This window comes from Tursiops truncatus, chromosome 9 (genome assembly GCF_011762595.2).
Source record: "Tursiops truncatus isolate mTurTru1 chromosome 9, mTurTru1.mat.Y, whole genome shotgun sequence".
NCBI lineage: Eukaryota > Metazoa > Chordata > Mammalia > Artiodactyla > Delphinidae > Tursiops > Tursiops truncatus.
The window spans coordinates 20,835,693-20,847,988 of record NC_047042.1 but is presented as its reverse complement, the minus strand read 5'-3'; the positions used below and the strand labels follow the sequence as shown (position 1 = coordinate 20,847,988).

Sequence of the window (12,296 nt, the reverse complement as noted above, 5' to 3'; positions counted from 1 at the left end):
TTAACAGTTGTGAGATGACTACATACCATGTACGAAACTAAGCACTTTCCCTAAGTGGCAGGATTATTTGGGATGTTTGCTGCTGGAAGAGACTCAGAAGAATGAGTGATGTCTTTCCCTCCCCTATTCCAAGAAGAGAGCCACACAATTCTATTTTGAGCCTGAGTCCCTCCCCTCCATGGGTATCATTACCTTTGGAGCTTCTGGGCTGAAAACAGAAGTTCTCAAGGTCCACAAGGCAACTCCTCAGCCAGGCTTTGGCTTGGAAATCTGGTGGAAAATGAGAGGGTGAGGGTTGCTGGGAGAGGGGCACATCCCCCAGACAGGCTGCAGATGTGCAATGGACCACACCTGTGAGGCATCTGTGGAAGGAGATGGGCACTAATATCCTGGCAACAGCACATACCCTCCAGAAGCTAAAAGTTTTTTGCATGACTATCACCTCCTAGCCTCTAGGTTTAATGAAAAGAGGGACTATATTTTAATTTCTATATCCCTAGTACCTAGCTCGGTGCCTAGCACGTAATATTCAAATACTATTCATAGAATGGATGAAAGAAAAACTGAATAAAATTGCAATTTTAAAAGTACTTGGTCTGTTTCCCATATTTGCAAGACTAACCTCTGACCCTAATGTCTTTCCCCAAATGGTAGATTCATATTATGAGAATCTTTCAGCACCACTAATTAGACCCAGTAAATTCTGGCTGAGAGCAAGAGAAAGGGGATAAATAGAAGGCAGGAAAGCTGCCAGCTCAAAGTCTGCATTTCCAGGCAAAAACAAGTAAATGCATTTGCAAAACTGGGTGTATATCCCAAGGGATGCAAATTGGTCATAGGCTTTGGCAACAAGCCTATTTTGCTTTAAAGCACACCTCTTAGTACAAGGTTAGGAAAACCAGAAATTCCCATATATAAATAATTGATCAAAACTTGTAAGAGAATTTGACAAAAACATCCCCAAACTCTTAGAAACCAGTTAAGTAGACTATTAAATAACTACAAAAAGTAAATGATTACATTTAGCACAAGAGTCAGATTTAACTTTAAAAAACAAAAAAGAAAAGCAAGCCACTAATTTTAATTTCAGATCATTGTTGAAAACACAGAATTGAATATTATAAAAAGGAGGGAACAAGCAAAACTTTTAGTCCTGAGATTGCTAACTATTTTGTAGACACAGGAGGCATAAATATGTTGGAAGGGTAGATAGCATAGATAGCCAAGTACTATACTTAGACAGGAGTAGAAAGATACAGGGAGAGAGCCAATTAGGGAAGAAAAATGGCTTAAGATTAAACAGCCAGCCAAATGTATGAGGCTTGTCCAGGCTGAAAGTCATCCTTTGGTTACTGCAGCTGATGAGTTTATCATAGGGATAAATGGGGATATCTGAACTCACAATTCAGGACACAAGATGAAGCTACCACAGTCTGAGACCAGCTCTAATGATCCAACAGCACAGCTGGCCAAGCTATCATTCAGTCTCTCTGCCTCTTGACAGTTTGGGGCAGTTTCTGCTTGTTTCTTCTCCCTTCTCCACTATGACTACTTTCTCTCTGCTTTAGGGCTTTGTTAATTCATGGTTTCTTTTGGGCCTCTGCTTTTCTAGCAACTCTTCCTGCTTACACTCTGTCCTGACTCAAACTTGCAGTAACAGAGATTCTGGCTGGGTCAGCAACTCACTGTCAAGGATGCAAAGCCTCTATGGGGCAAAGCTCTTGTGCCAGCTGGTTTCATGAATTCCTCAAGGCCTATAAAATGGCTGGCTGCTTGAGGGCCAGGCATCAATTACTGACCCATTCAGCTGTGGCTGAGAAAGAAAAGTGAAATTATCCAACCAAACTTGACCAACTTCCTCCTTTGTTCAGATGAGGGCTGAGGGTGTAGCAAGCCCTCACAGAGCCATCTAGTATACAGTGGTCCCATCCAATCTACAACTATTAAATGTCATACTCTAGATTCAAGCACCTCTCATTGAAATATAAATGGTTTATATCATAAAATTGGAAAAGGAAAGACTGAAGATGATGACGGGGGAATACTGAGGAGATATTCTATAGGAGGGCAAGGACAGAATCCTGAGCACTGATGGAGAGCTGGCCTCAGAGAGCAACATCGCTTTCACAGAACTGAAGAAGGGAGAAAGAATTCATGCGTGTTGGTTTTTATCTCTTTGGTAAAGTCAGAGGAATAAAACGCCGATAGTTACAGGATGAGACGGATTAGGAGCTTGAGGATAATAAAGGAGCTTTGGAAGAACCATTGTAGGGAACATACAAGTGGACAAAAGATTGATTAAAGAAAAAACATTGCCAAATATAGGACTCAGAAGTTCCAGTAATATCTTGATAAGCACTATTTGCAGAAAGTCAAGTCAGATGTTCTCCAGCAACTCAAAGTTGAGCAGTCATCTTAAGGTTAAGGGTTGAGACCACGTAAAAGACAAAAAGTCTCTAGGATGTTACCAGTGAGGGAATCTACCATATAAATGAGACAGAGATCTAATAATGAAAAGATATGAATGGAACATGCACCTGATAATTCAGCAAAGTCATTCATAATTGGATATAATATGTAGGCAAACAAAGGAATGAGAACACTTCCCTTCCACATTTTAGCATGCCTGCTTATGAAGAAAAGAAATTAAACGTCAACTCCTTGTAAAAGAATTCTTCAAGTATCATAATTTATATGAAGCATGATTCTTAGTTATATCTCATATTTGGCAGGGATGCTTATGATATCTTATGTAATATGAATGCTTTAGCTTGCAAATTTTTGTTAATTGTCCTAGGCCATTATTTATTTAGAAGGGGAAGAGAACCAATCTTTCTTCACACCCAATACATGTCAGTTCCAGTGCTAGGTGCTTTACATATGTTATCTTATTAATCTTCCTAATAGTCCTGTAAAATAGGTATAACTGTAAGTTACAGCTGAGAAAACCAAAGTTCACAGAGGTTAAGTAATTTGCCCAAAAATGTAAAACAAGTTTGACTCCTAAGCATGTGTTCTTTCCAAGAGGTTACACTGCAGAGAGCTGAATAGGGAGCTGTCAAATGAATTCTGACTTTCTCCTATTGCCAAAAGCTTAGTAGTTTATATATGACCTTACTACAAATATGGACTGATTTATAAATCTTTGTCCTCTCCAGAATATTTTTCTACATTTAATTATTTTGATCCGTCAAGAGGTACAGAGGTGCTATTACAGAACACACCTTTGAAGGAAATAAAGGAGTGTGGGTTCTAGTTGTGGAACCTTAGGCAAGCTTTTTAACCTCTTTTGTGGCCTCAGTTTTTTTTTGTTTTTTTTTTTTTTTTTTGCGGTATGCAGGCCTCTCACTGTTGTGGCCTCTCCCGTTGCGGAGCACAGGCTCTGGATGTGCAGGCTCAGCGGCCATGGCTCACAGGCCTAGCCGCTCCGCAGCATGTGGGATCCTCCCGGACTGGGGCACGAACCCGCGTCCCCTGCATCGGCAGGCAGACTCTCAACCACTGCGCCACCAGGGAAGCCCTGCCTCAGTTTTTTTACCTAGTAAAATGAGGACTTTGGACTAGGTGGTGTCTGGGTTGTATTTGACTCAAGTCGTCATTCATTCTTTCATTCATTCAGTAAACAGACTGAGATTAGGCACTATTTTATGTGCTGGGAAAACACTGGTGAATGTAGTTACATTCTCATGGAATTTACACTCTCTAAAATTCCTGATCTTAAGACAGTAATTCTCAAGGTGGTGAGGAATCATAGGTGGAACAAATTTTCAAAGTCACTTAGGGAATACTTTTTTGAAAGTATACCTATACCACATCCTAGATTCACAGCCTACTCCCCACAAAGCACCGTGGGGAGCCAGTGCTATTGATAAGCATTTGTGGTATCTTTCTTAAAGGCTTGGTAGAAAAAAGGTTGAGAATTAGTGTTCTAAGTGATACAGCAAATTAAAGAGATGCAAGTCATATTGCTCTGTTTGTAAGGGAGACTCATTAAGAGAGCCAATTCTAAGCTTAAAGTAAGTTGGAAAGTGCACTTGAATTAATAGTCCCTGATTAATTTAAGTCCTATGAACACTTGTACCAATCACATAACAGAAATATTAGAATGCTTACCTATGTTATTATTGGCCATAATCTCTCGCGCTGAATTCACGTGCAAAATCACTTGATTAAAAACACCACTATCCTTCTGGCAATTAATTTTAATATCCCAGGCTACAGCCAGTTTTCTGTTTCTAAATACAAACAAACAAGCAAACAAACATTAATGATGTCATAGCATTTTGGTGATGAAAAGCCTGCGCACATATTCTTCTTTCATGTTCTGAGAATCAACAAAAACTGAAATGTTGGAAAGGTTTTTAAAATGTTTTCCCACTCCTCTCAAATCTAACAGTTATACCTAAAGTTTATGCTACAGTAAATATAAAATTACCATAGAAATGTGCATGACTTGAAAATTAGAAAAAAAAGAAAACACTTCTAGTTTAATACTGTCAGTCATAGAATGTTTTATTTTAAACTTGCTGTTCAAACTTTCAAATACGACATGTGTGGCAAAGAAACAACAGTTAACACACAACATCTGCCACAATTCTATCTTCGAACTGCCTTTTCTATATTATGTGATATGTTACAATTTCTTTCAATTTCTTACATTCATTGTATTCTTAAAGGCAGCAATGTCAATTTTTCTGCTTTGAAAACAGTTCCATTAATGTTCTGAAATTACTTAAAATGACAACTTTTTCCTTTCAGTATTCTACTGCTGCCCACATTAGTGACATAATTCAACATATTAACACATTGTTGAGAGGTACACTGTACTCAATAAATCAACTCCCAACTCTAAGTTAAAATGAACTTCAATCAAAAACAAGCATCTTCCTAAATCAGTTTACTCAGCTACTTTTCTCAAAAATATTTCCATTCTGAAATAAGTTTTTCTGTGAGATACAATAGTTTCATTTTTATTCCTAACAGAACTCATGCTGTACTTTTTTTTTCAAAATATATTCGATATATTCTGTGCAAAATGTTAAGTTCTGTATAGGTATGTACCTTATTTTGAAAAAGTTTATAAAATATAATTCCTAGAAATAACCTCAACATTAGACAATAGAGGAAGAAGAAACATATCAGAAAAAGCCTAATTTTTCACAGGAGAAAATAAGTATGTTCTTAAAGCTCCAGTAATACATTCCTTGAAAAAACTCAGAATGCACTTTGGTCATTATTAAACATATTAGAACACAGGCAAATAAAATAAAATACTTTTGTTGTTTTCTACAGAAAGAAAATATGGCTGAATTGAGGCTGATCAAAAGGAATGGTGAGAGCAAAGTGATATTACGATATGGCTCTGTTCTCTACACATTCCTGATCTTAAGATGATTTGGGGATTAGAACTGCACCAATCAAATAAATAATTTACAATTAATTATTTTAAATTCCCAAAAACATGGTAAAAAATGTGAGGATATTCAACATGATACACCTTGCACCAAGAAAATTCTAGACTGTCTCAAATAAATTCTTTGTTTTAGAAACTAGATACCCAGTTTTAAAAAAAAAAGTTTGCTAAAACATTTCATGTTTCACGTAACTCCTAAAATTTCTTGATTGTACAAACATAACAACTTAAAATCAAGGCCCAATGTAAGATACCATCATATTCGCCCTATTTACCTAACATGCCAACAGGATAAGTTCTCATTTGGAAACTTGGCAAATTATTTAGGGGGGAGGGGGTTAACTTTCTAGGTTAAAAGCATCTAAAATAGCCCTTATATAATTGGGGGTTGAGGGGGTAGATGTACCAGACTAAGTTTAGAAGGTAGAATTTGCAAGCTATAGCTATTTTTCCTGAAAATTCAGATACAGTTTTACAACTAACAATCAGAAGAATATTTAATTGGTTCTTAACCTTATTCTTAAGTTGTTCATTTGAGTGTGGTATGAATAGCATACACTATAGTGTACCATAGGGAGAAAATTATTTTACTTGAGTAAACATAATGTACTTTAGTAATATCAATAGGCACTTCACTTGTGAGATGAGCATATACCTCACTCAAAAGGATACCATATCATGCCCTAGTACACTATAACATATCCCATATAAAGATACGCATTAAAAGTAACAATTTTAAAAAGTGCACATTTTGAGCATGCACAGTTGGAGCTGTGCAAACAGCCCAGTGTTTCAAATAAATACAATTATTACTAGTTAATTTTTATCAAAATATCTTACAGTATGGTAACCATTTACAATTATTGCTCTATTAAGAGTTTTATCATCAAAGAGCACTTGTTGACCTGTTGTGTAATACCATATATATTAATACTGAAGGGTGCTTAAACTGCAGCTTAATCAATTTAGATCCTGGCATTGTTCTGAAATAATTCAAAAGAAACCCTGACTGGATCTTGATTTACTGAAGAAAATGCTTTATGTGTTTAGCTGAGTCCAATGCTAGGTTATAAAGTTAAAGAAGTTTTCCTCAAGTAAGGCAAGTCACGGCATTGACGGAGAAACAGTGCTTAGCAATGGCTTCTCTTCTCACGATTTGTTATTTTGTCATTATTTACGAGCAATTACCAGGATCTCAAGTATCTGGATATCAGTTTTATCACCCTTTCAACAAGTAAGTACATCAAAGCTAAAAATAAAATATAAAGACTAAAATAAATGTAAAAAACAGTGAACAAGTGAAATAAATATAAGAATTGCACAGGACAGTCTGATGTAAACACTTCAATTTCCCAGCTGAGACTCCTGAAGCAAAGAGTCAGTGACTGCTTTCAGGCAGCTTAGTTGGTACTCTTATTCTGGAAAAGAGGCTACATCTTCTTTTCTCTGAATTGTCATGATTTAATCTTCCAAAGCTAGTGAAAAAATAATAGAAATAGTGACCATTAGAGCCAGTTTTGATACTACAACTTATTAAATTATATCACATAATACTGTTTTTATCTAAATTTCATTCATAAACAAGTGTAGGTTCTACTATTTTAAATTCTTTTATCCTTTTATTTTCAAGAAGAATTCACCTTAAACAAATAAAAACGTGGAAATCAGATTTCTCTTGCTTTTTTTTACTAGGAGGTGGCAATATACATATACTACTTGTTAATATGAATATACTACACCTTACTCACTAGCAGCTTTGCACATGTTGGAGGATGTATGCATTGCTATATAGATAAATAATATAACTTATGGCCAAAACCAGAAATAGGGCTCTTTTTTTTCTTTTTTATCACCTAAATTAGATTCAGATTATAGATGAGTAAAAATAAATACTTCAACTTATCCTATACAAGAGTCCCATTTGTAATGAATACTGTTCCAAATTAGGAGTTCCATCCGTATTATAAACCAAGAATATTTATCATTCTTTGAAATTAAATGTGAAATTACTTAATTAATATTTAATATTATACAATAAAATCAAAATGACTCCCTTACTGTACATGTGAGATCTCAACAGTGCTGGGGTAAAATAAATGTCACAAAAATATAATAAGGCACTAAGAAATTTTAAAATATCTGCAGGCTCTTACCTTTAAATTAAATCCAAGTAAGTCACTGATAACACCAGAAACAGCTGACAGGATGACAACCTGGGTGATGTTATAAAGCAGTGGATTCATTGTAAGCCCGTATAATCTAAAGGGACTGTCCAATTCCTAGCAAAAGAGGAAAAAACCATGAGCCCAGATTCATTAAGAATTATCAGTTAAATTAATTCAGGACAATATGCAAAGAGAATTTTTAGAAACACTGTTTCAAAAAAAAGTTACAAAATTATGATAGCTTTAGAAAGAATAAACTTGGTTGAACTTGAAATAAGTAAATATACTTTTAGGTTTTCTTAGGAGAAAATGACTTTCATTTAAAAGAACTCTGGGCTTCCCTGGTGGCGCAGTGGTTGGGGGTCTGCCTGCCGATGCAGCGGACGCAGGTTCGTGCCCCGGTCCGGGAGGATCCCGCGTGCCGAGGAGCGGCTGGGCCCATGGGCCATGGCCGCTGGGCCTGCGCGTCTGGAGCCTGTGCTCCGTGGCGGGAGAGGCCACAGCAGTGAGAGGGCCGCGTACCGCAAAAAAAAAAAAAAAAAAAAAAAAAAAAAGAACTCTGTAACCTAAATTTGTAACTCCAATTTCTATCCCAAATGAATGACTAATAAAGTATCGATCTAGTAGGTACAAGGTTAAAGAATATTTTTTATTGTAAGAATAGAAACTGAAAGAGAACAATATCTTTTCGCAGAAGATTTAGAAATTTAGTTAGCCAAATTTTCAGCCAATATTAATACATATAGTAAAAACTCCCCCTTGAGACAATTTTCAAATACATGGATTCATTAATTAATTGACTGATTCAAACATTTAAAGTTCTATATGTGCCAGGCACTGTGCTAGACTCTGAGAAGTTAAGATTCAGTCCCCATGCTGAAGGACTTTGCAGTCTAATAGACATGCAAATAAATAATTCAACTACGAGAGTCCCACAAAAGAGATATGCATAAAAGGCAGAGGGCCATACAGGAAGGTGCTCCTGAAACTTAGTGCATGGGGGGAAAGCTGGTATTCCCTAAGACACATGAGAATATGGCACCTTTGAATTACTACAGGTTGTGCATGGGAAGACGTACCTTACGTACTACTTAGGTAAAGGTCATCCTTTGGGCAAACTGTGCCTAAAGACTGGCACTAAAGGAATTTAATTGGGGGAGTAGTATATCAGATGTGCGTGTGAGAAATACGGATTAGAGAGCAACGAGACCAGAAGGAGGAACGCCCTAAGAGCTCGGTGTACTGAAAGCTCAAGTGAGATATGATGAGGGTCTGACTTAGAGCAGTACTGAGAGGGAAGAGGGGACGAACTGGAAGATTTTGAGAGGTTGAGCCAATGGGCCCGAGAATTTCTTGGCTGTGAAAAGTGAGAGAGAAGGCGCAACCTATATATTAAGTCCCAGGTTCTGACTAGAAGACTGTTGTGCTTTGTATTTTAGTTACTTTTATATTTCTTTCTACTTTGCAATTGAAGCTACTCACAAGTGTCATCTTTATAGCCTTCTCCCATCTAGCATAGTGCCTACACTATCAAGATATTCAATATTTACTTATCAAAAAACCCACCCACCTCTTCTGAACTCTTTCAATGCCTTATACTGTGATGTGCAATCTATACCCTCTTAATGCATTTTAAGACTGAAGAACTGACTGAAGAATTAACCATAGCATTGAGACACAACTAATTTCATACCATTCTATGAACACTTAAAAACAACTTTAAGAATTACATTCAATTTGTTACAGAAACTGAGATTTAAAAAAATATTTTCCTTTTAAGAAGAAAAAGCATTATTAACATTGCAAAGCAGTGATAAAGATACTTTATTAAATTACCTCCAAAGTTATTATTATGAGATCAGATATACTGAAATTATATTCTTTTTGATTGTTACCAAAATGCTTTGAAAATTTAAATATTTATTGGTGATACCTATTTATTATAATGATTATGTATAACTACTTTTTAAACCAACTCAGGCAAAGCAAGCAGAAGACGGCTCTGAGAAATACAAAATGAAAAAAATTTGCAAATTAACATCAAATCTTCTTTTTCAAAATCTATTTTAAGTTCTAGGATGCAAAACATTTCCAAAGATGCCAACCTCTACAGTACTCTAAACATTATTAAAAGTCTTAAAATTTCAAAAGTGAATAAAATTTCAAAATGCACTGATCTGGATTACTTGGATTAATTTTTCAATGAGAAATAAAATGTATATTGCATGAATGTGCTCAAAAATAATTTGGAAAATAATTTTGATAACCATGAAAACCAAACACCAAGTAGGATCTACAAACAAAAAACTAAGATATAATGTTAGAGCAGCATTTTCTACATCATGTCCATTTTCAATTTCGTTTTTACCTTTAGCAGTTTAGTAGCCAGTTTTAAAACATTATTCACTAGTGTCAGTTCCTCCTTTTTGTTAGGTTTCTTCTCCATTTTCAAGTAGAGGTTTATCTTTTATTAAAAAGAATAAATAATTAAATATACTTAAAATTATAACAAATACTTTGTTTTTAAAAGGTATTTAGAGATATCTGCTAAAATAGTAGTAGTAGTTCTCTGGCTATTATTGAGATTATAGGTGATATTAATATTCTTCTTCAGACTTAACCGTATATTCCAAATTTCCTACAGTGAACATATTATTTTATAATAAGAAAATAATAACTGTTATTTAAACTTTTCAAATGTAACTAAAAGCTGAAAGAAGGAAAACTGGATGTCATTATTTAAAATGCAAAACACCTTAGTCACAGGGTCAAATCAACCCTGAGAATAAATAATAACTGGAGTAAGTAAATCAATTGGTTTGTCTGCTACTTTCCCCTTTCCCTCTAATTGACTTGGTCTGACATGACTACCAATTTTTAAAAATCAAACTACCCCTGACAAAATTACTCAACAAGTTCACTAGAAATAAGTTTGTTTAAATAATTCCTATGAAATGATAAGGAAAACGTTTAAACAAATTCATTCAAAATAAAGTTAAGCATCAAAATTACTATCCTTTATACTTTCTATTGAATGAAAGTTTATGCTTATTCAAATACAGCTCTGCTACACTGCAAAGCAAACATACCCCACTAATGGTTTAAAATCCATCATTTCTACAAATGCTACTTCCTTCTTATCAAATGAATATGCGACATAAAAACAGTAGATTAGACTTGAAGTCTGCATCAAGGCAGAAACACTGAAGAAAGGCTTGTGCCCTATCAAATTTCAAGTTTTGCTCTATAACACAAATGGTCTTAATCTAATAACATAGGTTCCTGAAAATTTTAAAGTAAATATGGGACTTCCCTGGTGGTGCAGTGGATAAGAATCCGCCTGCTAATGCTGGGGACATTGGTTCGATCCCTGGTCCGGGAAGATCCCACATGCCGCGGAGCAACTAAGCCTGTGTGCCACGACTGCTGAGGCTGTGCTCTAGAGCCCGCGAGCCACAACCACTGAGCCCACGTGCCACAGCTACTGAAGCCCGTGCGCCTAGAGCCTGTGTTCCGCAACAAGAGAAGCCACCGCAATGAGAAGCCCGCGCACCACAACAAAGAGTAGCCCCCGCTCACTGCAACTAGAGAAAGCCCGCGTGCAGCAACGAAGACTCAATGCAGCCAAAAATAAATAATTAATTATAAAAAATTGAAGTAAATGTAAACATTTTAGTTTAACATGTAGACTATAGACATTAATTTAAAACATAATAAACATGCATTCTCACCTGTTCAGTAAGTAATATTGAGGTATTGCTATATTTTTTACTTGTTTCTGATCCAAGGGTAACAAATCTTAGGAGAAAAAGTGTTAACGAGATGCACCAGATTACCAGTTCCCAATTGTAGTGACAATCAAGGAAGATCTCATGTACATGAAGCAACTGAAAGTGTATGAAAAAGGCAATATGAAGAAACAATATGATTCAAACAATTTCTTTTTAAAAGAAAATAACATTTTACTTCATACAGATAGATCATGGATATAGAATTACATTTTTAAAACATTCCACATTTATTAGGAAATATTTCAAGCACATAAAAGGTATAATGTAATCAAAACCCATCTAGTTACTTCTGTCAAATCTTAATATTTAGCAATATTCTTTCAGATTTTTGAAAAATAGAAGATTAAAGATTCAGTTGAAGCCCCTTTAAACTTTTCCTTTCATCATTCCCCTTCTTCCCCACCCCTCTGTAAGGGTAATGAATTTTGCATTTACCTTTTCCATGCAGTTTTTATAGTTTAGCTACATATTTATCCTTAAACTATGTTATTTTATATATATTTTAGAATTTATATAAATGCTATCACATTGCCCATATCATTCTTCAATTTGCTTTTTATTCTACTGGATTTTTGTTTTCAAAGATTATCCATTTTTCCATGATACATTAAGCTCAAATTCATTCATTCTAACTCCTACAAAGGTACTACAGTAAAACAATCAACCACAGTGGATTGGCCTACTCTACCAATTAACATTTATTGTGTTGTCAATTTCCTTATTATAAACAATACTGCAATAAATATTCTCTTATGCATCTCGTCTCCTTGTGCACATATATAAGACTTTCTCGAGGAGTTAATAGCTAGGAGTAAAACTGCTGAGTCCTTGGATATTCACACATTCAACTTTAGTAGATATTACAAACTTGTCTCTGAAAACAGCTGTGCCAATTTATACTCTCAGCAGTGTATCAGTCTTCCCTTT

The 12,296-nt window shown here is 35.4% G+C and overlaps 1 protein-coding gene across 6 annotated transcripts in view; it reads right to left on the bottom strand.

Annotated features, from left to right (window-relative positions):
- Nucleotides 1-4,494: 4,494 nt before the first annotated feature.
- PHTF2 (putative homeodomain transcription factor 2) overlaps nucleotides 4,495-12,296 on the bottom strand; it is a 112,823-nt gene continuing 105,021 nt past the window's right edge. For all 6 annotated transcript variants that reach the window (XM_073809590.1, XM_073809592.1, XM_073809591.1 and 3 more), the window contains 4 exons: nucleotides 11,310-11,465; nucleotides 9,947-10,042; nucleotides 7,567-7,692; nucleotides 4,495-6,888 (listed from right to left, as the gene is read on the bottom strand). In XM_073809590.1, the coding sequence (XP_073665691.1) occupies nucleotides 6,868-6,888; nucleotides 7,567-7,692; nucleotides 9,947-10,042; nucleotides 11,310-11,465 (399 nt within the window). In that variant the 3' untranslated portion in view covers nucleotides 4,495-6,867. The remainder of the gene's footprint in view (nucleotides 6,889-7,566; nucleotides 7,693-9,946; nucleotides 10,043-11,309; nucleotides 11,466-12,296) is intronic.